Source organism: Nothobranchius furzeri, chromosome 5, assembly GCF_043380555.1.
Source record: "Nothobranchius furzeri strain GRZ-AD chromosome 5, NfurGRZ-RIMD1, whole genome shotgun sequence".
NCBI lineage: Eukaryota > Metazoa > Chordata > Actinopteri > Cyprinodontiformes > Nothobranchiidae > Nothobranchius > Nothobranchius furzeri.
In genome coordinates this window covers 64982192-65007384 of record NC_091745.1, presented here as the reverse complement: position 1 = coordinate 65007384, position 25193 = coordinate 64982192, and the positions used below count along the sequence as shown (strand labels likewise).

At 40.6% G+C, this 25193-nt stretch overlaps 2 protein-coding genes across 2 annotated transcripts in view; one reads left to right on the top strand and one right to left on the bottom strand.

The window, feature by feature from the left end:
* Positions 1 to 297: 297 nt before the first annotated feature.
* On the top strand, positions 298 to 3270 carry si:ch211-215k15.4 (uncharacterized). Its single transcript, XM_015949842.3, has 6 exons — positions 298 to 603; positions 838 to 908; positions 1910 to 2198; positions 2292 to 2446; positions 2522 to 2801; positions 2962 to 3270. Exons 1-6 carry the CDS (start codon positions 485 to 487, stop codon positions 3110 to 3112), a joined length of 1065 nt encoding a protein of 354 aa, XP_015805328.3. The 5' UTR covers positions 298 to 484; the 3' UTR covers positions 3113 to 3270.
* A 6232-nt stretch (positions 3271 to 9502) lies between these two features.
* Positions 9503 to 25193, bottom strand: part of dpy19l1l (dpy-19-like 1, like (H. sapiens)) — a 31501-nt gene continuing 15810 nt past the window's right edge. Inside the window, exons 9-22 of the mRNA XM_015949841.3 lie at positions 22332 to 22431; positions 20163 to 20240; positions 17560 to 17646; positions 17417 to 17476; positions 16881 to 16961; positions 16097 to 16198; positions 15377 to 15448; positions 14381 to 14460; positions 14189 to 14213; positions 13306 to 13425; positions 12985 to 13159; positions 12054 to 12153; positions 10488 to 10613; positions 9503 to 10406 (exon numbers count right to left, since the gene is read on the bottom strand). Of these exons, the coding sequence (XP_015805327.3) occupies positions 10235 to 10406; positions 10488 to 10613; positions 12054 to 12153; positions 12985 to 13159; positions 13306 to 13425; positions 14189 to 14213; positions 14381 to 14460; positions 15377 to 15448; positions 16097 to 16198; positions 16881 to 16961; positions 17417 to 17476; positions 17560 to 17646; positions 20163 to 20240; positions 22332 to 22431 (1378 nt within the window). The 3' untranslated portion in view covers positions 9503 to 10234. The remainder of the gene's footprint in view (positions 10407 to 10487; positions 10614 to 12053; positions 12154 to 12984; positions 13160 to 13305; positions 13426 to 14188; positions 14214 to 14380; positions 14461 to 15376; positions 15449 to 16096; positions 16199 to 16880; positions 16962 to 17416; positions 17477 to 17559; positions 17647 to 20162; positions 20241 to 22331; positions 22432 to 25193) is intronic.

The following is a 25193-nucleotide window of genomic DNA, read 5'->3' as shown; positions in this document are numbered from 1 at the left end:
GTCGTCAACATGTTGCCACCAGATGGCAGCAATACACTTCTCAGTATGTTTCCTTCTGTTGGGCTTTATGTGCACATCATGTTTTGCTTGAATATTTGGTTGGGTGTTATTTTGAATGACTGGGTAAAGAAACAGAATCCCATCACAATCTTCTATTTTACTCTTCATTTTAATAACTAAAATAGGACATTCAGTAGCATGGATAAAAGGTAAGATAATCTTGCTAAAGTGACATGGGTATGTTCAAGCCAAGCCTAATTAAGAAATGTATTTTATACAAATCTATTTTTTATATTACAGAAGGAAACCATGACGTAATAAGTTTGTTCTCTGAGGTTCAATGGCCATAAACAACATGTGGTGCATCATCGCCACCTATAGGTCTGGAGTGTGGACCGGCACTCCTCTCCTGTCTCCCCCGAAGTCAGTAATAAACTGATTGGAATCCCAGTGGCACCTGCTGGTGCTCCACCCCCTCTGATTGATGGAGGAGCAGATAAAGGTGTGTGTGGCATGGTCCATAATAGTTGTTAGAGCTCTGATTGTTGCATGGTCCATAATAGTTGTTAGAGCTCTGATTGTTCTTCTGCTGTCGAGAGTGTGGTAAGAGATCACTTATTTGGTCATGGCTTCCGAAAGTTTTTCTGTATTTCCTGTCAGTGTTATTTCTCACTCCCACGTTTCCCTTATATAAAAGATTGCTTCCTCCTCTTTTTGTAGTTCATTTATTTTCTCACTAAAGTGCTAAGCACGTTTATAGGTCATAATTCTAGCAATTTGCTTTGAACTCTCTTTAACCTTGCAAACTTATTTTTTTACCTTGTATGTTTTAACCAGCATCATGGGATCCACTGTAATGTTGCAGTTGCTGCTGCTCTGCTTTCCATTGTGCTCTGCTTATGCATATGGTAAGGCTGATTTCAATATTTCATTGCTAGTGACACTTTGACAGTAATGCGCTTTAGATGGGATGTCGTTAAATATCTAAAGAGGTTTGCACAAGATGACTTGTTTTAGTTCCTTCATATCCTATAGAGCAGAGGTTTCCAAATTGGGATATGGGGTCCCTACAATTTTGTCTTTGCTGAGCTTGTGAGATTAGCAAGAATTATAAAAATTACATTTATAAACTCCAAATAACACACCCTACAGTAAAATCAAAACTCCATATATAATTTATAACTCTATGCTGGTAAAAGATGGTAAGTGATTACATTTAATGTGTGTACGCATGTAGGAGTTGGGGGTCCTGACTTGTCTTGGACATGCACAAGGGGGTCCTGGGGAAAAAAGAAATTGGGAAGTCCTGCTTTAGAGTGGGGTATTCAATTCTGGTCCTGGAGGTCCACTATCCAGCACATTTAGTAGTTTCTCTTATTCAACACACTTGACTCACCTGTGCAATAGCTCATCAGGCTCTGCAGAAGCCTGTCAATCACCTGCTGATTGAAATCAGGTGTGCTGAAACGGGGCTAAAATAAAACTTGCAAGATACTGGACCTCCAGGCCTGGAATCAAATACCCCTACTATAGAATAAATGCTCTTCCCCTTCCAGTTGGCTGAGGGGTCTCTGTGTAAAAGTAGATGGGGCTAAGTTGTATTTTGGTCTGCTTAAAATTGAATGTCCTCATAAGATGACCAATTAGCCGATTGGAAGAGCTCCCTGTTCCTGCTTTATTCTATTCTGTTATGGGGAGGTGGTGCCTCTACCAGCAATCATTGGGTCAATGATCAGGCTCACAGTACACGTTTGTCCATCCCAGGACTACAGAAAAGCAAATGGTGCCAAGTAAACAGCTTTTCAGCGTAAGATCTGAGATGTTCCCTGTAAACTAGTTTAAATGCATTTGAAGATTTAAAGATTTGTATAAAAGATTAGGCTTGTTTTTCTTCTCTCCCTTTTATTAGAAAATGTGGCTCTGCGTGGCACTGCAACACAATCTACACGCTTGCTGGGAAATACCAATGTTTTGGGAATTGCCATCAATGCCATTGATGGGAATCGGAATTCCCAGATGATGGCTGGATCATGTACCCACACGGCACAACAAGCCGATCCCTGGTGGAGAGTGGATCTCCTGGAGTCTTACATAATCGACCACATCAACATCGTAAACAGAGGAGACTGTTGTGCAGAGCGGATCAATGGGGCACAAATTCACATTGGTGACTCTGCAGATTGGAGTGCAAACCCACAGTGAGTAACTGGTGGTGACTCTACAGTCACAAATGAAATTCTTGGCAAATATCCACTTTGGGTCACTGAATTATTTTTTTTTTTTAAATTTAGGGCTGGTACAATTGATCAACTTGCAGCAGGGGACACTTACTCTAGATACTATCAACGTGATGTAAAGGGTCGTTATGTGACTATTTTAATTGCTGGTGCAGACAAGATTCTATCACTCTGTGAAGTGGAAGTTTATGGGTATCGTGCCCCAACTGGTAAGGAAAAGCACATGTGTTATGAACAGTGGAGCATGCTGATGCCAACTTTTTTTAAATTAAATCTTTTCCCAGGTGAGAACCTTGCACTAGGAGGAGCAGCCACACAGTCATCACTGTATGCAACTGGTTTTGCATACAATGCCATTGATGGGAATCGTAACAATGACTGGAACCAGGCTTCTTGCACACACACACAGGCTGATCTCCACCCCTGGTGGCGACTGGATCTGCGCACAATGCACAAAGTATTTTCTGTTAAGATTGTCAACAGAGATTCTTTCCAAGAAAGGCTCAATGGAGCAGAGATCCGGATCGGAGACTCTCTTGAAAACAATGGAAACAACAATCCCAGGTGATTTGAGTATAGAAATGCATTTTCCCAAATGGGGTTGGTGAGGAGAGAATTCTCCAATAATTTTAATTGACCTATTTTTAAATGTTAAAATGTATTTAAAAAGATGATCACTTGTAACATTATGAATTGAGCTTTGAGTTGATTTCTTGTCTACCAGGTGTGGAGCCATCACAAATGCTGTTGGAACTGATATTTTTGAGTTTGACTGCAAGGGGATGGAAGGTCTCTACGTTAATGTCGTCATCCCTGGGAGAATCGAGTTTCTCACTCTTTGTGAGGTGGAGGTTTATGGTTCCAAACTTGATTGATCCAGCTTCAACAAATTCCAGTTAAAGTTTAAAATTCTGCAGTTTCAAGAAGGATGAGAAAATTGCTTGTGAGATCAAGACTTGCATTTACATGGTCTGTATCTAGTCTGTTTTGGACAAGTTAAAAAAATAAATGAATAAAACCATTTGCAACATCACATCTTGAGAATCTCTTAATGCATCTACCAGTGATATGTGAAATTTGAGTAATGTGCATTTTGCCACTAAGCCTTTAGTCATGTCCTCACTACTGAGTAGCAGGTGTTGAAGGGGTAACTATTGTTGCTTTTAAGCTTTAATATATTTATGACCAATAAGCTGTGATTCTGTGATTCTATCTGAATATAGAGTACCATCTTATTAGTCTTAGAATGTTTAATCAGATTTAGGATTCTTCAGTGATCAAACGCACTTCATCAATTCAGTCAGGTTTATAAATATATTCTAAAGACAGTGGAATGTGATGTATGATTGTTATCAGAACCTTGTATCTGGAAGAAACTGTTCTGGGTGTGAAAATTGTCTACATTAAACTATGTAGACAATTTTCACACCCAGAAGTCATCAAAACGGCATCAGACGCAATCTTGCTGTGTTCGTGCCCCTGAGGACACTTTTTCAGATGTGTGACGTACGTTACTCAGAAATCAAAAGCTTTATTTGTCCCAGAGGGAAGGGAAATTAGAGTTTCAGTACACACAATTCAAGATCAGACATACTGGGCAAGACACATGACAAGAATTGGTGACTGTGGTCATCCACAGCCCGAGTCGTGCTACCTTAGAGAAAAGGATAACATGAGGAATGGATTCGAGAGGGGGAAAAAAAAATGCACTTGACAGCTACTCCCCCCCCCCCCCCCCAGGAGGGCAGCTTTGCTCTGCGAAAAAAACACCAACAGATAAGCAACAAATAACACAACACATGTGTGGATCATGTTTCCCCAGCGTGAGCAGCCATGTACGGCGCTCAGTCACTGTAGCCACAGGTGGGAGGGAGATCTTGGGAGGAGCGCAGAGCACATTTAACTCCTGCAGGTTGATGACCTCGCCAGGCTTAAGTCCACCAATCCGAAGGGTGGGGGGGGGGGGGGGGGGGGTAGGTTGAGTTTTCATAGCATCTGTCTGCATTCCTTCCTTCGTGGGGGTTTGTTGTTGGCATCACAAGGCTGCCAGGGCATCAGATTCATATAACAAGACTTTGTTTGGGTCAGGCTGAGATAATTTTCCTCTCTGCCTTCAGTCTGTAACTGATCGTTCAAGTCCTCATGTGAAGCCAATTTTGGTTCTCTGCACTGATTGGCTCGGTTAGAATCATCGGGGTGGGGTTATTTGAAAAGGAGAGATCCCAGACCCTTTCTCTAGAAATGTTAGAGCACTTCATGCTTTCTGCTGCTCAGACTTAATGGAAATAGTGCCAAAGCTACTAGTACCTGGTTTAAGGACCATGGTATCCCTGTTGATTGACCAGTAAACTCGCCCATCTTGTTGAAAAATTAAATCTATCTCCGTAAAGTACGTGCTTAGTATGAGGAGTTGCTGTAAATGACATACCGTAAATCCTCTAATATTAGCCTGTATTTAATTAACTGCCAGGTATCATATTTTGGCCGGTGTCGGAGTCGGCGGAGGTGAATAATGGCCAGTTTTTTATTGTGGCCGGGTGAAATGTGGTAACAAGCAAGTACGGGGGGCGGATGTGTCATCGTCTCACTTTTAATTTGCCAGTGATAGACCGCAAGGGTAACTTTAACCGTGCGGAGACGAAGAGGAGGCGAAAATTTGATGTCAAGTTCAAAGAGAACGTGCTGATTATGCTGCAGAACACTCTGGGGAGCAATAGCAGGGGTTGTATGAACTAGTCACTAGTCGACTTCATCGCTCTATAGCGGCTTGTTATGCCTGTCATCGACTAGTCGCTGTCACGTGATAATGACCGGCAAGATGCAGTTCACGGAAAAGACAGCAGCCTGCTGTCAGCAGGTGACAAGCTCCTGCGCGTCGGGAGGCAACGCGCTGAGCCAGAGCGTCGGTACAGACACCCGCCGTAAAACGGACATTTAACCAAATTGTGACGTTTACCCTCTTGCAATGTAACCTTCCCCTCACCCCATCCTAACCTTAACCAGCTTGAGCATGCAAAGCTCTGATAGTTGACGCGCTCCAGACATCTGCATCCTGAGCACGGCCACAGTAACATTATCAAATCAGTTGTCGTCACCTCAAAAACTAATTTAACACGCAATCGTTCATGTTGGCTCATTTCCTTTTATGTTTTCTGTCTTTTATTTGTGCCTGATGCGTTTCGCTGCTGTGGATCGGGGGCATCACCCGTTTTGTCCTTGGTGACGCACCGATCACTGATGCGGCCGGCGAGCACTCCGCTGTTTTTGCGGTCGGTAGATCTTTTAGAACAGCAGTTCAAAGGTAACTCATAAGGTGAATATATATGAACCCAGGTAGCCATTTTTCTTTAGGATTGAGAGGAGATGCAGGAAGATAATAAACGGGCAGGACAGAAAAATAGTCAAATAAAAACAAGTTAGTTTTTGTACCTGGTGGTTGCAACAAACAGACACCATTGAAGGTAATCATAAGTAAGGAACAGAAAATGAAATAATTATTTTAATGTTTAGAGCAGCAGGAACTCTGAGAGGCTGCAGGCCATCAGTGAGTTTGTGGCGCTGCGCAGGGGGAGGGGGGAGATGGCTGAAGCAGAAACTACCGTTGTTAAAAGAAATGTGTTTAACTTTGAAAATGTGGGCGCAATTTTAATTGTCAAAAACTCCAGCGAACCATTAGTTCATTTTGCTCAAATAGATTGAGGCCTGCCTCTAATTCTGGTCCTCCTTCCAATAAAGGCCTGGAGCTTGAGTCAAATACAGGCCCAGGCCTATATTAGAGGATTTATGGTAACAGAGTGAATTCTGCTGTGACTTGATGCAATTTGCTGGATATCCTTAGAAAACCTTTACCTAATTGGAACAATTATCTGAACACAATTCACTTTTTGATAAAGTAGTTTAAATGAGAATATCAGCTTAGTAAAGTACCTTTAATTGACTTTTGTGAATTGGTGTTACAAAAATAAATTGAACTGAACGGTAAGGTGCTTTATGTGAATAACGCCAAAAAAAGATGATTTCAATCTTCAGTATTTTAGATAAATTACCAGATAAAAACATTCTCATGTATTCATAGGTTATGTAATACATCTTAGATATATTGTTTTTGCATTAAGTCACAATTAGAAAGTGTTCAGATCAAGTTTTAACATCATGCATCTTAAGTGAAAACAAAATAGAATAACGTCCAATATATATTAATGATTTTATAATCATTACAGGTCCTTCTAAAAAAATTTGCATATTGTGATTAAGTTCATTATTTTCTGTAATGTACTGATAAACATTAGACTTTCATATATATTAGATTACACACAACTGAAGTAGTTCAAGCCTTTTATAGTTTCTAATATTGATTTTGGCATACAGCTCATGAAAACCCAAAATTCCTATCTCAAAAAATTAGCATATTTCATCTGACCAATAAAAGAAAAGTGTTTTCAATACAAAAAAAGTCAATCTTCAAATAATTATGTTCAGTTATGCACTCAATACTTGGTCGGGAATCCTTTTGCATAAATGACTGCTTCAATGCGGCATGGCATGGAGGCAATTAGCCTGTGGCACTGCTGAGGTGTTATGGAGGCCCAGGATGCTTCGATAGCGGCCTTAAGCTCATCCAGAGTGTTGGGTCTTGCGTTTCTCTACTTTCTCATCACAATATCCAACAGATTCTCTATGGGGTTCAGGTCAGAAGAGTTGGCAGGCCAATTGAGCACAGTAATACCATGGTCAGTAAAACATTTACCAGTGGTTTTGGCACTGTGAGCAGGTGCCAGGTCATGCTGAAAAATGAAATCTTCATCTCCATAAAGCTTTTCAGCAGATGGAAGCATGAAGTGTTCCAAAATCTCCTGATAGCTAACTGCATTGACCCTGCCCTTGATAAATCACAGTGGACCAACACCAGCAGCTGACATGGCACCCCAGACCATCACTGACTGTGGGTACTTGACACTAGACTTCAGGCATTTTGGCATTTCCCTCTGCCCAGTCTTCCTCCAGACTCTGGCACCTTTAATTCCGAATGACATGCAAAATTTGCTTTCATCCGAAAAAAGTACTTTGGACCACTGAGTCCAGTGCTGCTTCTCTGTAGCCCAGGTCAGGTGTTTCTGCCGCTCTTTCTGGTTCAAAAGTGGCTTGACCTGGGGAATGCAGCACCAGTAGCCCAATTCCTGCACACGCCTGTACACGGTCGCTCTGGATGTTTCTACTCCAGATTCAGTCCACTGCTTCTGCAGGTCCCCCAAGGTCTGGAATTGGTCCTTCTCCACAATCTTCCTCAGGGTCCGGTCACCTCTTCTCGTTGTGCAGAGTTTTCTGCCACACTTTTTCCTTCCCACAGACTTCCTACTGAGGTGCCTTGATACAGCACTCTGGGAACAGCCTATTCGTTCAGAAATTTCTTTCTGTGTCTTACCCTCTTGCTTGAGGGTGTCAATGATGGCCTTCTGGACAGCAGTCAGGTCAGCAGTCTTACCTATGATTGTGGTTTTGAGTAATGAACCAGGCTGGGAGTTTTTAAAAGCCTCAGGAATCTTTTGCAGGTGTTTAGAGTTAATTAGTTGATTCAGATGATTAGGTTAATAGCTCATTTAGAGAACCTTTTCATGATATGCTAAGTTTTTAGATAGGAATTTGGGTTTTCATGAGCTGTATGCCACAATCGTCAATATCAGAAACAATAAAAGGCTTGCACTACTTCAGTTCTAGGAAATGAATCTAATGTATATTAAAGTCTAATGTTTATCAGTACATTACAGAAAATAATTAACATTATCACAATATGCTACTTTTTTGAGAAGGACCTGTATATCAACTTGTTTATATTTTAATAACTGAGAAACATTTAGAGAAGTCCCTGAAAGTTTCTGAAACTTTTTAGAGACTTTTAGAAACATTAGCTCACTTGAACGCTCCTAAATGTTTCACACTCATTTGACAATTTATTTTGAACAAATTTGCTCCTTTAAACCAAATGTATGCATTATTGTTTTACCAAAGAAGGGCCTCATGAACTATCGCTGACTAAAACCATTTAATATTTACTAAATGTAATATTAATTTACTAATAAATACCCTACATTAGAGAGGTGTGTATTTTCCACCAGATGGCAGCAAATTAAAGTTAGGAAAATAATTCACTCCTTGTGCCTCTAAATTAGCCTGGCCAGCCATGGCGGAGCTTCCTTATGACAGAGAGGGAGTCTGGCAGGCCAGGCTTCCTCTAAATGGCAAAAAGATAATAATTAAAGGTGATGTCTCCAGAGAGGACTATTGGTCCTTCAGTGTTTAATTTGGTTCCACATACATATTTTTGATAGCATTCTTATAATATTTAATACAAAAATGACTCATTCATGCCGTACTGTGGTACAACACACGTAACATTATATGTAATATGTTATGAACCGAACTAAAAGCACTGATAAGTAGTTTCAATTGGAACGTTAACTTTGTAAAATGTCTTGAGACAACGCTTGTTTTAAATTTGCGCTACAGAAATGAACTGAACTTAATAGTTTTAGAATCGGGGTGCTCAATCCTGGTCCTGGAGGGCCGGTACCCAGAAGGTTTTGTGGTTTTTCTGCTCCAACACACTTGATTCACTGGTTAAATCACCTGTGCAGTATCTCATCAGGCTCTGCAGAAGCCTGTTAATCACCTGCTGATTGAAATCAGGTGTGTTGAAGCGGGGTTATAACTAAAACCTGCTGGATACCGGCCCTCCAGGACCAGGATTGGGCACTCCTGTATTAGACAGTTAACACCGGTCAAATATAAACTGAATGTAGTCTGCAGACCGGGCTGGAAAACATCTGATTATTCCAACATCAATAACAACTGCTCATTGGATATTCTCTAAGTCCCAAAGATAAATGTGGGTGAAAATCGCAACAGATCAACATCTAAAAAAAATATTTCAAAGACACTTTAATCTCTTTTCTTCCTCATTCCAAGGCTTTTGTTGATCTTCAGTGAGTCCTCTTCACCTAGTTACCAGAGTGTTGAGCTACCGTTACGTGATCAGCTGATTTGCCATTTGTGTAAACGAGTTGTCACACAGTTTCAGTTATTTTGAATCCCAGTTAACAGTCTGGATCGGCAGCTACTAAAGTGAGGAACTGGTGGTTTAATCAGTAAAAAACAGGTTTTCTGGGCTTGAAAACCCTGAAAATGCAGCTTTAATTACAAGACTTCCTTTGGCAACAAACATGAAATCAAGAAGCACAATAAAAACAACCTTAACGGCTGAACATCAGTATTTTGCAAAACAAGTTTATAAAAGTTTTAACAGGGCAGTTTGAAGAAATATATACAATCTGTTTACTACATCAGACCATAAAAACTTACATGATCAATAAAAGAAAAGCCTGTTTTCTCAGATGAAATGATGTTTAAAACCTGTCTGAGTAAATTCGGTCTAAACACAAATACTGCATGATATGTACCAGATTTAAAAATCCTCCAAACACATCCTAAAATCTCAAAGTTGCATAAAACTACTCACAGAAATAAATTATAAAAATAGTTTCCTACTGAAAAGTCTTTTCAGAGATTAACACTGTGCATTGCATTAGGAGAAATCCGCTTTTGTCAAGTTTGTAAAGAGTATTGCTTCACAGTAAGTGGACATCACTGACAGGAGAACTTGACTTCTGAGGTGACGGACGAAGAAAACTTATAATGTAGTAAAATAGTTCCAACACGCTAAATCAGGAGCTATGGCACCTTTTGGTTTCACTTGGACACTTAACAGGTGCAGCAGAAAGACGACTAGAATGACACAAACACTGACCTGTGAAGCCAGAACTCTGATGTGACTCGTGGCATTCCCTTTTTGGTGTGTTCTGCTGATTATTTAGTCACCACTCAGAGAATAATTGGTTTTGGGAAGTAAAAAGTAGAAATGAATTTATGTGACTACAAATAAAACATACAATTACAAATCAGAGATGAATAAAACCGATTAGGCGATGTTCTGTCCGACGCCGTTATCTTACACTTTTGGAGGCTTTGGGGACTTTGAGAACTTTGTAAATGTCATTGGAAAAGACTGTGGTGAAGAAGGGTCGAGAGTTCCTGGACATGTGGGTGCAGAAGGGAATTTTACCAACGTTTTCAGGGTCCTCAATGTCCCAGATCTCTGGCATGCTGCACCCAGGCCTGAAGAAACAGACAGGAGGGGGAAAGCTGGAGTTAAAACTCTACTCTCGCGTGAGAGGGAACCGGTGGAGGTGAGGTTACCTGGTTCGTCTGGTGCACCAGGAGTCCTCCAGGATGAAGAAGTCCACCCCAAGGTTCATCAGGTTCGTCTTCACCGTTTCTCCAGACATGCGGCTGTACATGGAGTAGACCAGTTTGGTTCTCTCCCTGTGAGCAACAATAGTTACACTGTGTTCGTACATCGTGTTATTGATCAGATAACGACATGTTTATGAGCCTGAACATTTTCTCTGTCACTAATAATATCCCATCGGTGTGAGTTAGGAGGATAGATCAGATTAGACCTATATGATCGAGAGTTGGATTAAAAAAAAACCCAAAAAACAGAAAAAAATCCAAAAGCTCAAGTGCCATCATCTATTACAGATCTTCTTGTTCCAGACGTTCACAACATGTTCTTAAATTGGTTCTCAAACTGTGACTTTTGGTTCCTAGAGGTTCTGAAGTGAAAAGGGGGGCTAAACTTTCAGTTCTCAGGCTCTTCTCTGGTGCAACCAGCTTCCAGTTCCCACCTGTTAAAGCACTGGATTCTTACGCTTTCCCCACAAACAAATTCAAGCACTTTTCAGCATTTTCAAGATAAAATGTGAACTTTTCAAGCACCATACGACAACGACAAAACAATACACAAGGACTCAAAATGAGAGTTTCATCTCACCACACATTCATTAGTTATTAATAGGGATGATCCTATCCAATCATAGGACCGAAAACTGGCTCTGATCACGTGATTTTAAATAACTGGAGTCAGGTGAAAAAGATCGGATATAACCTTATAAAGCAACTAGCATGACCTTTTTAGCTAGCTCTTCAAACAAAATGACAATGGCTTGGTTTCAATTCTAACCCGTCTGCTTTTAGTTTTAGTCTGTCACCTTAAAACCAAAGATAAATCTCCTACGAACAGCAAAAATACAGCCAAGATAGCAGAATATTAATCACACTGGATGAATCTGTGGTTACTGAAGTCCCCTGGAGCTGTGGTATGAGCTGCTTTCTCATCACTGTTGTACACATCCAGCACTACAGGTGCTGAGCAGGGAAGAGCGAGCCTGGGACAACACAGCCACACACTTTTTAAACAATTTGAATGATTAGAGAGGCTAATATTAAACATATTCATAATATTAACATGTTTCTTATCAATATTCTTGCTGAATGAGTTGATGGTTTTTGGCAGCTAAACTGAGGAAATGGCGTGAAAACAGGAAGTTGAGCCTTTCAGTATCTGTAGCCGCTCAGTTTCAGACAGATAACGCTTCTATTCTATGCCAAGTTACAAATAAATAAATACATTTAAGTGATGCTTCAGCCTAATCTCCTGGTTCCTTTACGCTGGACACATTTAACTAACTGGCATTTTAAAACTAACTTTTTTGCAACTGAATAGCATTTGCTGCAATCAATCAGCCTGAATGTAGGCCTGGTTCTTTATAGATAAAATAAACCGGATAATACTGTCGTCTTCATTATCGTCTGAAAATGAAAAATACAATTTTATCTTTTGCTGAAATCACACAGTTTTGATCAGGATGCTTCACTCTGACGCAAACAAAAAAGACTTTGTCTCAGTGATGATCAGCTGACCTGAGACCAGCGTCTTCGTAGTGGGGATGGTTGACGATTGGCCGACCAGTAGAAAGCTTCACGCTGGCCATGGTGGGCATGGCTCCCGCGAACACAGAGTCTACACCAACAACGAGACAAAACAGAAGATGGAGTCGGGCTGTAGACCAGATCAGTTGAACAAAATCTTTGTATTGCATTTTTATAAAGCTTAATGCGGTTTGTCATGAAAAATATTTTAACAGTCAGTAGAAAAAAGAAGCTGCTGTAAAAACTGCTTTAAATTACCGTATTGACCCAAATATAAGACCAGGTATTCTCATTGAAAATAATTTTAAAATGTGGGGTCGCCTAATAACCGGGGTCTAACCATTACAAGCCCATAACAGCAGAGGGCGCCAGGCTTTGCGTTCTCAACAGGAGAAAAAAAAAATGGAGAGGAGAGGCCTGGAGCAGAGTGGACCGAAAGTGGGGCGAGTTAACAAGCTATAAGTCAGAGTTATGTGAATCTTAAGATGACGGTGACAATTCAACAGAGGCGTCAAACACTGCATGCATGGATGAGTTGGATGGCAGTGAGGATGACGTTCTGGGAGGAGTCAGCAGGTGTAGCGATCTGATGGTACACCAGGACCGCAGCAGCATGGGAGTGAGTACAGCGAGGCAGAGGGCGTCTGAATAAAAGCCTCATTTGACTTTTGATTTCACATGTCAGCAAAGTTCTGATAATTTGCATTAAAATTGTATTTTAGCTCAGTATTTGTTCTCAAATTTTGAATAAAAATAGTTTATTTAAAAAGTGTTTTTTTCCTTTCTATTTATTCCTGAAGATTAGTCTTGGGAAGGGGGGTCGTCCTATATTCGGGTGAATATGGTAATTCTGATTGGATGTGTTTAATCACATAGAGATGAAAGAAGTTCTCTCCCAGGGAAAGCAGGTGACGTCACTCACCTGTGCGGGTGTTTTCCCTGACCCAGTCCAGCAGCTCCTCCTGCGGCAGGTTGCTGAACTCTCCGATAATCGCCCACTGAGCCTGCAGGTTGGCTGCTCCCTGGATAGCCATCATGGCCATGACTGCAACAACTACAACCTGGTGCTTGAACTTCTCACCAATCCAACCAAACAGCTGGTAAGATAACAATAGAACATACATATCCACATCCCAGACACAACGTCTACACTTGTAACACAAGAAAAACACCTGAATGGGAAAGAGGTTGTTTAAGGTGGATGTCTGTGTTTATAGTAGATGGTTAACGAGAAGAGGCAGACCTGTTTGGAGCAGATCAGCGAGGCCATGATGCACATGTGAGGTGTCAGGAAGAGCTTCAGGCGCATGATGAGGATGGCGAGCACGGCAAACGCTACAAGCTGTAAGCTGTGGTACACCAGCTGTCAAACACACACACACACACACACACACACATCAACTTTTTTCAAATTTCACAACTATATGCTAAAAACAGAATACATTTTACTGAAAGGCTCAAATAAAACAGCAGCTACATAGATAGAAGTTTTATTTTCATTAATAACTGATTAAGTTTATTCTGCTTATTTTAGAGCAGCTATTTTTTTCCAGGAAAACTAGCAGTTTCAAAAGTCTTAATTTGTTTTTTAAATTATTCAATTAAAATATGTTTAAACCTACACTATTTAAAAGCAAGTTATTTTTTAATGTTTACAAGGTTCTGCTAAATAGTTATGTCAGAATAAAAAATAAACACCAAATCTGGGCTCTTGGGAGGTAAAATCTGTGTCCAGCTGTGATCTATTTTATTCCTAACCGAATTAGAGCGTCACGTCAGAAGTCACGAGGAAACATTACGGTTATTATGAGAAAAGTCTGCTGCTGGGCGCTAAAAGCATCTGAACACTTTTCTGTCCAGGGAACAATATGAGATGAAGCAGTTGGGAGAAATCTGACAAAAGGCACCAACGTGGAACTTCCTGTCAGAGAAGCTGCCTTTCATTTCTAGGTAACGGCAAAAAGAGATGAAAACCGCTGAGGGACGCAATAACTGATGATTTCACAGCTCCGCAGAAAACACTGCAGTAAAACCTCGACACATATAAAAATAAAACTGAATGAAATAAACACATATTTATGTTACTATTAAAACAACATAAAGGATGTGAAGCTTGATTTTCTCACCTCTCCTTTAGCGGCTATTTCAGATCTGCAGGAAAGAGCAGACAAAAATGTGAACCCTTTCATGTCCAAAACCATTTACTAGAAACGCAAAAGCATGAAAGGATCAACTCACTGCTTATAAATACTTAAAAAAGCAACATAAGAACAAATGAAAACAGTAAAGCAGAAACTAGGTCAGCGATGAAGCCTCACCCTTCTGCTTCATCACCATCCTCAGGTTTCACAGAAGTCTTCGCTCCGTGGCTCAGAGTCTGTAGGACATCCTGAACGGTCTGAAGAATATTCAGGATAAAACAAATCAGACTTATTTTTTTCAAGGTGATGGTTTAAGAGCTTTAAAACTGAATTTCTGTGTGAGAACATCTCCCCAGTAGATGCCTACTGAGCTGTGCCATATCAAGTGGTGTATTCTTGGCTTAGCATGGGTAAACATAATAAGATTAAACACAAAGCCGTTCCTTAAATATGATTTTATTTGGTGTTCCTCTGCTGAAAGTGTTTTTTGAGACAGAAGTCAGTTAAATAAAATAATTTTATGGTCTAACAGAAAAATAAAGGATGTAAACAGCGCAAAGAAAACCATTCAAATGTAAAAAAAGTACACTTCTGGTTGTATGAGAAGTAAATCACAGATAAATGGTTTTAAAATTATTTCGTTTTCAATGGCACAAATCTGAAGCCACAAAATCAACTTTAAGGGTTTATTTTTGAATATGTTTTTTTTCCCAGCTAATCTTACATAATAGGTGAGTACCTGTGAGATGAAGTAGCGTAGGTTAGCAGTTAGACCTGCCCACCCCCATCCACCCACCTCCAACTGTTCCCAAAGAAGCAGGTTGAGATTCTATATTTCAGTTAGACTTGAAACGTGAACAAGATCTCAACAAGGTTTTATTTTTGCTATTTGAGGCTTTAATGCATGCTAAAAAAGTTAAACGCTCCATATTTATCTTGTAATAAATGACTGGCTGTCTAACCCTGCTGTGAGCGGTAAAACTGCTGTAACAGTGACTCACTGCAAGCTGCATTAGAAAAGTAAAGGTGAGAAGAAAACTAGCTCTACCGATCTGGAGTCAAAATCTTTGATTTGTGTCTCTGGTGAGAATTAGAAGATGGGATTTTCTTACTTTATAGCACAAATTCTTATAACAGCACCATGTTAGCAGGTTTCATTGCAACAGGACTCACCCTGGCAGCAATGAGTGCAACCACTGACATGTTGACAGGCAGCAGCAGCGTTTTAAGGTAACGTACTGGAGTCTGGCAGACGAGAGACAAAAAAAAACAAAAACTTTTTATTAAGAGAAAGAAACACAAGCCTTTAGTCTACCAGTGAAATCTCATGTTACAGACTGTTCATTAAACATAGAGGGAACATAAAAGTAAGACATTCTGGATCTGAATAAATGAAATATTCTTTGTTCTTTATATAGTTGAATGTGCCGACAACAAAATCACACAAAAATCATCAATGGAATCATATTTATTAATCCATATAGGTCTGGATTTAAAATTTCAAGGATTTAAATTTACCGTAGTTTTCAGAACTCTGGACTGACACACACACACACACACACACACACACACACACACACACACACACACACACACACACACACACACACACACACACACACACACACACACAGCACAAATCTAAGCTCAGAACAAGCTGTCACCACAGATCTGGTTCCGTCTAAGCCCTGCCATGAAGCAGCAGACATTTAGTCATTCTGACATCTACAATAGAAACTGAGTGGCATTTTAAAACCAACGTTTGGAAAGAGATTTAAACGTAACTGCGCGAGGCGCGCTTTCTTATCAGTCTGATGTGATGAGACATTTGGCAGCAGAAAAATAAACATCAGCTGTGACAGAAAAACACATTTTTGGTACAACCAACATTACCTCTAACTCCATGAAGTCGAATTCAGCGGCGCACGTGTACATCAGGGTGTGGAAATCTTTATAACTCGTGAACTTTGATTTGATCAGTGCACTGATGTGAGCCTGCAGAGCAGAAATAGTTTGTTTAAATTACAGCCTAATATCTCAACTGAATACTTTCCAGCATTTGACAATGCTAAATTTGAAGTAATTTATCATACAGTTAATTTAGAGTGTGTCAAACGGCGTGTGCCTTTTTACAACTTGGATGAAACGTTGTCCAACATTTCTTTGCTTTCGTACAATGATTACTAAGAACGTAAAACAGTCAATTTTTTAGTGTAAAAAGAAAAATTCTTCTCTGGAAAATATTAAATGCCTTAAAATAAGGTAAATATTCTTAAATATGATCCAAATTTCCTTGTTTTGAGCAAAAAATTAAATAATTTGCCGATGGGGTAAGCAAAATTTGCTTGGCTAGAAATCCTAAAACTAGCAAAATAATCAAATTTTAAGTTTATTTACTAGTTTTAAGATTTTTAGTCATGCAAATTTTGCTTACCCCATTGGCAGATTTTTTTTGCTCATAATAAGGGAATTTGGATCATATTTACCTTATTTTAAGTCCTTATATTTTTCTAAAGAAGAATTTATTCTTTTTTTTGTGACTAAAAATAAAATAAAATGTCTAAAAATGAGGATTTTTTTTAAACTTTCTTAGGAATCAGTGTTTGCACTCCTCTGAGCATCTGTTATCTATGAAGTGATGTAATATGATTCACACACATAAGATATGGTAACTTACATCATCGGAGGCGCCAAATACTGTGGAGAGCACAAACTTGAGCAGAACTGTGGAGCCGACCCACGCCAGAACCTGCATGACCTGCAGATGAAGACACATGCAAGTCAGTCTGGTCGAGTGATCAAAGCCCCTCAGAGGTACAGGGAGGAGAACAGGTCTGCAATTTAATGAGACTGACTGACAAAAGTGGAAAACAAATTAACTATCTGCAGAATTTTAATTCTTACAGCTTGAGTGTGGACAATATCTAGACAAATGCTATACAGAATAAGGCTGTGCAACAAAAACATAAATAATCTTTATCAATTTGACAATAATAAATCTGGATTGCAAAGCGATCATACGCAACAAAAATGGAGGCTTTCCAAATAAAAACGTAGACCATCGTTGTTAATCAATACTTTCAGGAAATTTTATTTAAAAAAGATGCTGGCAGATATGTGACACCCCCTCATCCTACTCCTGTGAGACATTTATAAACCAACCAAACCACACTGTGAAGAGCTAAAGGAGATGATGAAACTGAACCTTCATACCCAGATCACAACGCCAGGTTTGAACAGCTGGGTAAATCGGCCTCTCAAAGCAATGATCACCTAAAAGAGCAAATAATAACAGTTCTTAAGTAAAACTCAGATTTAGTTGTGAATAATCAACATAAACCTGTGGCTGAACTCACCCAGATGGAAATGAGTGAAGAGGCGTAGAAGGATGTGAGGAGCATGGAGTTACCAAACATCAGGATGAAGCAGACGCCGAGTGTGACCTGGAGAAAACGTTTTATGAGCCCTCAGTCATTCATTAGAGCGAGATGTACACAGCGGGCCGTTCTGTAATTAATCACTGATCTGAGACCAGCGGTTCCCACCAGACAAATAACTGGTTGGAAGCATCATCTCTACCTCAGTTCAGCAGGAGGCTGGTCTGGATATCCGCATTAAGTGATAATAATCCGTCTAGCAAATGCATTAAACTGTGAATTCATTGCTACAAGGAGAAAATAATCTCATTCAATGAAGTCTTAACACTTAATCCCAGCAAAGTGCAGAAAACTGAATCACTCAGCGTGACACAGTGATGACCGAACAGGGATGCTTATAATCGAGGGGCTCTCGCGCGTTTACCAGGTGTTTGTAAAAAGGAGCAAAGATTAATGTAAAAGGCTTAAAATGGAAACTTCCCTTCACACACGGAGGCAGCGGTGCTGCAACCAAAAATACTAATTCATAGTTATCAGGCAGGGTTGGTGACAACTGAATGAGTTGTTCTAAACTACTCTAGGCTAATAAAAAGATAAAATGGATATTATTCATTTCTGTTTTCAATTTTAAAACAAGTATAGAGATCAGAAAAGTTGCTGCAGGTTAGAAACAATCAGAATTAAAGAAACATTCAAATTAAATCAACATTTAAGCTCAAAGATGTGTTATCAGTAACCTCTGAATCAACAGGATTAAAAGTCTTATTAATAATTATGATATGCAAAGATCTCTCCTCTGATTGGCTAACAGCAAAACGACTCTTCCGCTGCCTTCGTTCTTTCTTATGTTAAAAAAACGCAACGTTGATGTTTTATCTCGACAATTAAAACAAACTCGAATGTGTTCCGCCACGTTGTGCAGCTGCTAATGCTATTGTTTACCTTCTACTAGCCGAGACCTTCTGCTCTCTACTTCCTGTTGGTGGTTCCAAACCAAGGTGGGCGGGACTTGGAAGAGAAAGGCTTGTCTGACCCAACAGTTTTCCCTTCTATTTCCTTTCCGCAGCTAATGCAGACAATGGGGGTTGGAGAACATTTGCATGTTCAGCATGCAGAGTGACCAATCATATTTCTAAAAGAATAAGTATTATATGGTTTCTATGGAAACCAGACTTTTAATCATTTTAATAAGGAATATTTAACATTAGAAAATCAATCTACAGGTCTGATGCACAGCATGATGTTCTTGAGTTGCTTTGGAGGAGCTAAAACGTGCCCAATAAGGAAGGAAGATTTTGCAACATCTTGCTATATCCTGTATGTTGGGGCCGATTTCTTCAATTTCGTCATATTACATGGAAATGACTCACAGCCCACCTCTTAACATGTGTCAGCAATTTTTAGGCCAGACAGAACACACATTCAGAGCTGTGTGTCGTTTCCATTTTTAAAAACACAAAACTAACGTCTCCATCGCACAATCCTAAATAAATTATGTAGAGCCATCTGACACAGATCTCTCCATAAGGTCCTTGTTCTTATCGGGGGTGGACAGAGATGGCAGCGGGCAGACCGGAGAGCTGAGGATTAGGTGGAAATGAAGCCAAAAGGAACAAACTGCTGCATTTTTCTACACCATCTTGGTTCACACTGGTACGATATTTGGCAGGGTGGAACATAAAGCCCACGCATTATCAAGTCTCATGTTCAAAAGGCAACTATACATGTGTCGTGATGCTAATGCTAATGCTAAAGAAAGCCATCTGTCTCTCTGGTGATCTTTGCGATTCTGTGAAGCCCTGTCAGAGTGAGACGAGACTGAAGCGGAGGACATCAGCTGTCTGGTTATGGCTGACACAGACGCTCTAGAGCAGGGGTGTCAAACATACGGCCCGCGGGCCGGATCCGGCCCGCAAGCGGGTTAAATCCGGCCTGCGAGATGGTTGTGTAAACTTTATTTTCATACTTTACAATGTAGAGTTAAAATAAACTAATCTTTGTGAGCAAGTTTTCTCTGTAATGAGTATAAATAAAACAAAGCTGCGCTTAAGGCTCACACAAGAACTTGAATCACATCCTGATGTTGTCTGCCACTCAGGATGTGAATTCTGCTATTGATGTGCTGGTGAAAGCTAAAATATGTTAGGTAAAATTAGTCAAATATACTTTACATGCTGCATGAAACTGGTCTAGCCATGTGATCTGTAAGCTCTTTGAATCACTAAGGAATGTTTTTTTAATTGTTGATTTTTTAATTTCTTTCAAATTTCAAGTACACTTCGGGTGATGTACTTGTACTACACTGTCCTCAGGCTCCAGCCTTGTTTTATAGTGATTGCATTAAAACAAAGAAAACAATCTGAAGTTTGTTTTTTTTTTATTTACCGGTTCGGCCCACTTGGGACTAGATTTCCCTCAATGTGGCCCCTGAGCTAAAATGAGTTTGACACCCCTGCTCTGGTATGTTTATATTTTGACATGAATTCTATAACTGATGAATTAAGTTTAGGTGGAGCAGCGTGGTATAATTCAGTCACCCTACAACAGGTTAACACAAATGAGGAGCCTGGGATCGACTGTACCATGTGAGTGACAAGGATGGACTGCATCTTGGCAGCAGCAAGGTAGCCCAGGATGTAAGACGCAAACAAAGAAGCCACCTAAAAAAACAAGAAAGCAGACGGTTTTAGAAAACTTTAATTTATACACACCAGCACTGGCTCTCACATCATAACAACTGAACAGTAGCTGGGATGACTGTACGATTTATAATCTCTATCTTAAAACAACCTCTGCTCGCTGAATTTTTTATGACTCACCTCTGAGGCTGGGACTTTAAAGCTCATGAAACTGAAGGAACTGGAGCTCTTTTATGAGGAGGAAAAAACTGCATTGCCAAGGACACGCTGCCAAGGATGCAAATCTGCTTAAGCTCAGACTGCAGGGAGTCAGGAGGAAGGGAGGTGTTCTGAGAATAGAGGTCGACTGCGGCTTTGCTTTCTTCCACACCAATCTTCACTCACTGGACAATAAAGCAGCTGCTGGGCTGCAGCAGATTAGGAACGTTTGTATTTTCTCTGGACTGAAACGCAGATGCACTACACTTATCAGCTTGATCCCAAACTGGACGAGCATTGAAGGTGAACTCTGTGCACAAATATTGATCAACTAAAAAAAAAAGGCTCAATTGCATGCTCAGCAAATTTTGTGTCTTTGCACCCATCAATGATTTCTCAATTTTATTTAGAGAACTTCCTTTTCCATTACCCTGTCAGCCCATCATTACTAAAATATCCAGCCTGACAGAGAGAAACTGGTTTTAGCAGGTTCTTTTCTGTATAGAGAGGCTGCCTAAAATAAAAAGCCGTGAAAGTACAAGAGAAGAACAGACTCTGGGGGCCAACAACACCAATTTTCTTGGATTCCAATAAATCTAAACGACAACAGAGATAATACTCTTTTTAAAGGTGTGGGACACAGTTTAATACAATACATTGGAAGTGGTCTCTAGTAGGAATGAATGCCTTGCGGGCGGGTCGTGCTTGGGGGAAGAAAAGCTCTGTTTCAGGAACTAGCAGAATGCAACATCAGAGCCGAGCTTCAGACGACTGGATTTGGAGTCTTATTACCTGATATGTGGACATCTAGCATCTGATTGTCTAACAGCAACGGGACTACCACTAACTCTGCTCTGCAACGCTGATGTTTTATTTCCACAAATAACACAAGCCTGGAAGAGCTCTGCTGTGTGGTGGAGGTGCTAATGCTAACGGTTAGCTTCTGCAATACACTCTGCTGTTTCCTGGATGCTAAACCCCATTGTGAGTCAAGATGGGCGAGTCCACGAATGTGAAGTGACAATTTGACATGAAAATCTCAGAGAAACTGATTATAATCAGAAATAATAATTAAAAATAGTTTTTACACCTTTAAATATTATGATTCACTTTAAAAACTGTGATTCTAGAAGTAAACATTGCCATTCCTAGCAGGAATAACTTGTTTTATTCTTTGCTGCCTGGCCACAAAGCAAAGGACCTGTTTGCTTAAGTTTCAGATTAGCTGATCACAGATCAGGTGGCTCAAACTGAAACTGTCCAGTTCCAGTCACCAGGAAACTTACTGGTGCAACTTTAACAAGTAAAGTGACATCATCCCAGTGAAACATTCATAAAAAAACAACTACATTTAAATAGATAATTTAAGGAAAGCTGTATGTAAAGTGACCCGTGTGTTAACAGATCCCAGCTAAACACTGTGTGCTAAACTTTAGAGAAAAGCCGACGGGATGATTGTTTTAAAAATCTGACATCTCTCCTCTCTGAACTGATGACTAAAACAGTGTAGGAGGAGGATTTCTGCCTTGGGTTGTCTTTTGCATAAAGATGAGGCCAATAGGTTTAATTAGTTGTTACCAAACATAAAAAAGGAAGAAAAAAAATCACAAACATTTCTTTTGTTAAGATCCTTGCAGAAGGCAGCAGTGCTCTGAGGGGGCTGCATAAGCAGCATAACACCGTTAGTCCTTCCTAACATAATCTGTAATCTCCTCATGTTTCCATAGAAATGTCATTTTCAGCGCCTGTCCACAATCCAGCAGGCTTTCTTGCCTCTTTATTTTCTTCCCGTTCATGAATTGTACTTGATGCATTAACTTAGTCTTACTCCCAGTCTTTTTTCTCTGTAATCTCTCTACTGCCTCTTCTTTCCTCCCACTTTCACTCTCCCGCTGTGTCTCTTGCTCCGTTTACCTGGGTGAGCAGCACAAACTGGGCGAACTGCCAAGGCAGCATGAAGCACAAATTGGAGATGCCCAGAGCGACCAGCGCCGTCCTGCTCGGGCTCCGGGATCTGGAGGAGAGGTGAGAAGAGACAGTGGAGGGGAAAATAATCAAGTGCTAAAAGTCTGTTTGGGGAGGTGAGATGACAAAAGGCTGGATTAAGATGCTTTCAGGAAACACTATAAAAAATAAAGCTTATTCTCAGCTGATGGTTTCCTACAGTCTCATACAACCCAAAGTGTTGTTGACGAGCTGTACGATACACCAGGAGAATGTTTCTCTGCGACAAATGCTGCAGCCCTACTTTGCCGACTTCAGAAGCTTCTTCTAACATTTTTCAAGCACGGCTTTAATTGCTTACGGGAAACTAAAACTAAACAAGTGCCTTCCAGAATGGCTCTGTTCTAGCAAACGCTGACAGCTTCATTAGAAATACCTCAAAGTTGCTGCAGTGCAATGAAACGAAAACCCTGCTTCAACCACAACTGGAAGATGCACTCAATAGTAAAAACTAGGGGTGAGAATGTAACACGCTAATTCTGATTAATTAATTAGAAAAGAATTAATGCATTTAACCACCTGGGCTCGAGGGCCCCCATATTAAGAGGGCTTTGAAGTTCAGCACCAAAACACATGCACTAAATGTCAATAAATATCGTCATGCTGCACCTCTAAGAAAACCTCAGAACCTGAAGACCACGCAAACATTTTTAAGTGCTCCCAACACAACTAAAGCTAAAATCAAATGAGTGATCATACCTTTGATGTTTCACTTTGAAAGGTTAGACTATCTTATCGTTTACAAATAGCTCTACCTCTTGTGTCACGCTGAAAACAGTCTAAACAGAAACCAAAGTCATTTTCACTGAATAAAACAGGCTTCAAACTCAAACATCCAGTAGGACTTCTCTCTTTCCGTGTTTGTGTATGTCAGCGTTATGACGAGTCATTGGCTGACTGAGCTAATATCTAATTTGGTGAGTAACGCTTGACTCTATTGGCCCTAAGGATCCAAAAGAGGTGTAATTCACCCAAATTAACTAATCAGTCACAGAGACAGAAGGGTGCGTAGTGAAGCTTCTGGAATAGCTCCAGCCTATGCCAGCAGCGTGTTTTACACGTCCCACAGGAGCAGCTCAAACTAGGGATGTCCCGTTTCGATATTGACATAGGCCCAACACTGTATTGGATTATATCGGACTGCATCTAAAATCTCCAATATTAGCAGTACGTTCCGCTTTAAATTCTATTCCAGCAGCACCCAGACCCAGCATGCAAAGTCCGTGAGATCAGAACACAAAGTAGCAGGGAACGATGTCAGCCATGTGGCTGTACTTGTCGTTAAAGTCCAAAAAAGACAGTTTGGCTCAGTGCAACACTTGTCATGCACAAGTTTGTCGTGGTGGAAAAGAACCAGGAAGATTAATACACCCAACTTCATCGCGCATTTGAAGCAGGATCACAAAACATAGCATGAGGATTTTCACAGTGTGTGAAATTGAAACTTTAGACACAACTTGTAGCAGTTGTTCAGTGAACAATCTTGTGCTTTCTTCCTTATGTCCCTAACCTCAGCTGTTCACATTTAAGCAACCAAAGATTAATAAAAAATTGGTCTGTTGAAAATTGAAAAGGAAGCCCCTGTTCTGGTAGTGATTGGTAGGTCATTCCACATTTGTGGAACGATGCATGAGAAGAGTCTGGATTGTCCTGAGCGTGGTGTAGGCACTGCTAGCCGACGATCCTGTGATGAACGGAGCGGCCAGGCCGAGATGTAAGCTTTTGCAAGAGGATTCAGGTAGATGGGAGCCGTACCATCGCAGACTTTGTATGCTCATGTTAGCAATTTGAATTTGATGCGTGCTGCTAGCGGTAGCCAGTGGAGCTCAATGAACAGAGGGGTGACGTGTGCTCTTTTTGGCTGATTGAAGACCAGACGCGCTGCTGCGTTCTGGACCATTTGAAGAGGTCTCACAGTACAAGCTGGAAGACCATTTAGAAGGGCATTGCAGTAATCGAGGCGGGAGATGACAGTAGATTGCACCAGGAGCTGGGTGGCATGTTGTGTTAGGTATGGTCTGATCTTTCGTATGTTATACAGCGCAAAGCGACATGAACGGGCAACAGAGGCAACATGATCTTTAAAGGTCAGGTGTTCATCAATCACAACACCCAGATTTCGAACTGCCTTTGAAGGAGTCAGAGATAGGAAGTCATTTTGGATTGAGATATTGTGCTGTATGGATGGTTTTGCTGGGATGACAAGTAGTTCAGTTTTAGAGAGGTTGAGTTGGAGATGGTGGGATTTCATCCATTTTGATATGTCAGAGAAAGTTTGATATTCATGCAGAGACAGTGTGGTCGTCCGGTGGAAATGACAGATAGAGCTGTGTGTCATCTGCATAGCAGTGGTAGGAGAAGCCATGTGATCGAATGATCTCACCCAGTGAGGTGGTGTATATGGCAAAGAGAAGAGGTCCTAGCACAGAGCCCTGGGGGACTCCTGTGGCAAGATGGTGCACGGTAGAGGATTGTCCAAGCCAAGATACACTGAATGATCGTCCTGTGAGGTACAATTCAAACCAGGCATGTGCTTTCTCTGTGATGCCCATGCTAGACAGTGTGGACAAAAGGAAGCCATGGTTGACAGCGTCAAATGCAGCCGATAAGTCGAGCAGGATAAGCACTGGGGATCTGGCAGTCGCACTAGCTTCTTTTAAGGATTCCGTCACTGCTAACAGAGCAGTTTCAGGGAAGTGGCCCTTTTTGAACCCAGATTGGTAAGGGTCAAGCAGACAGTTTTGTGTGAGGTATTCTGTGATCTGCTTGAAA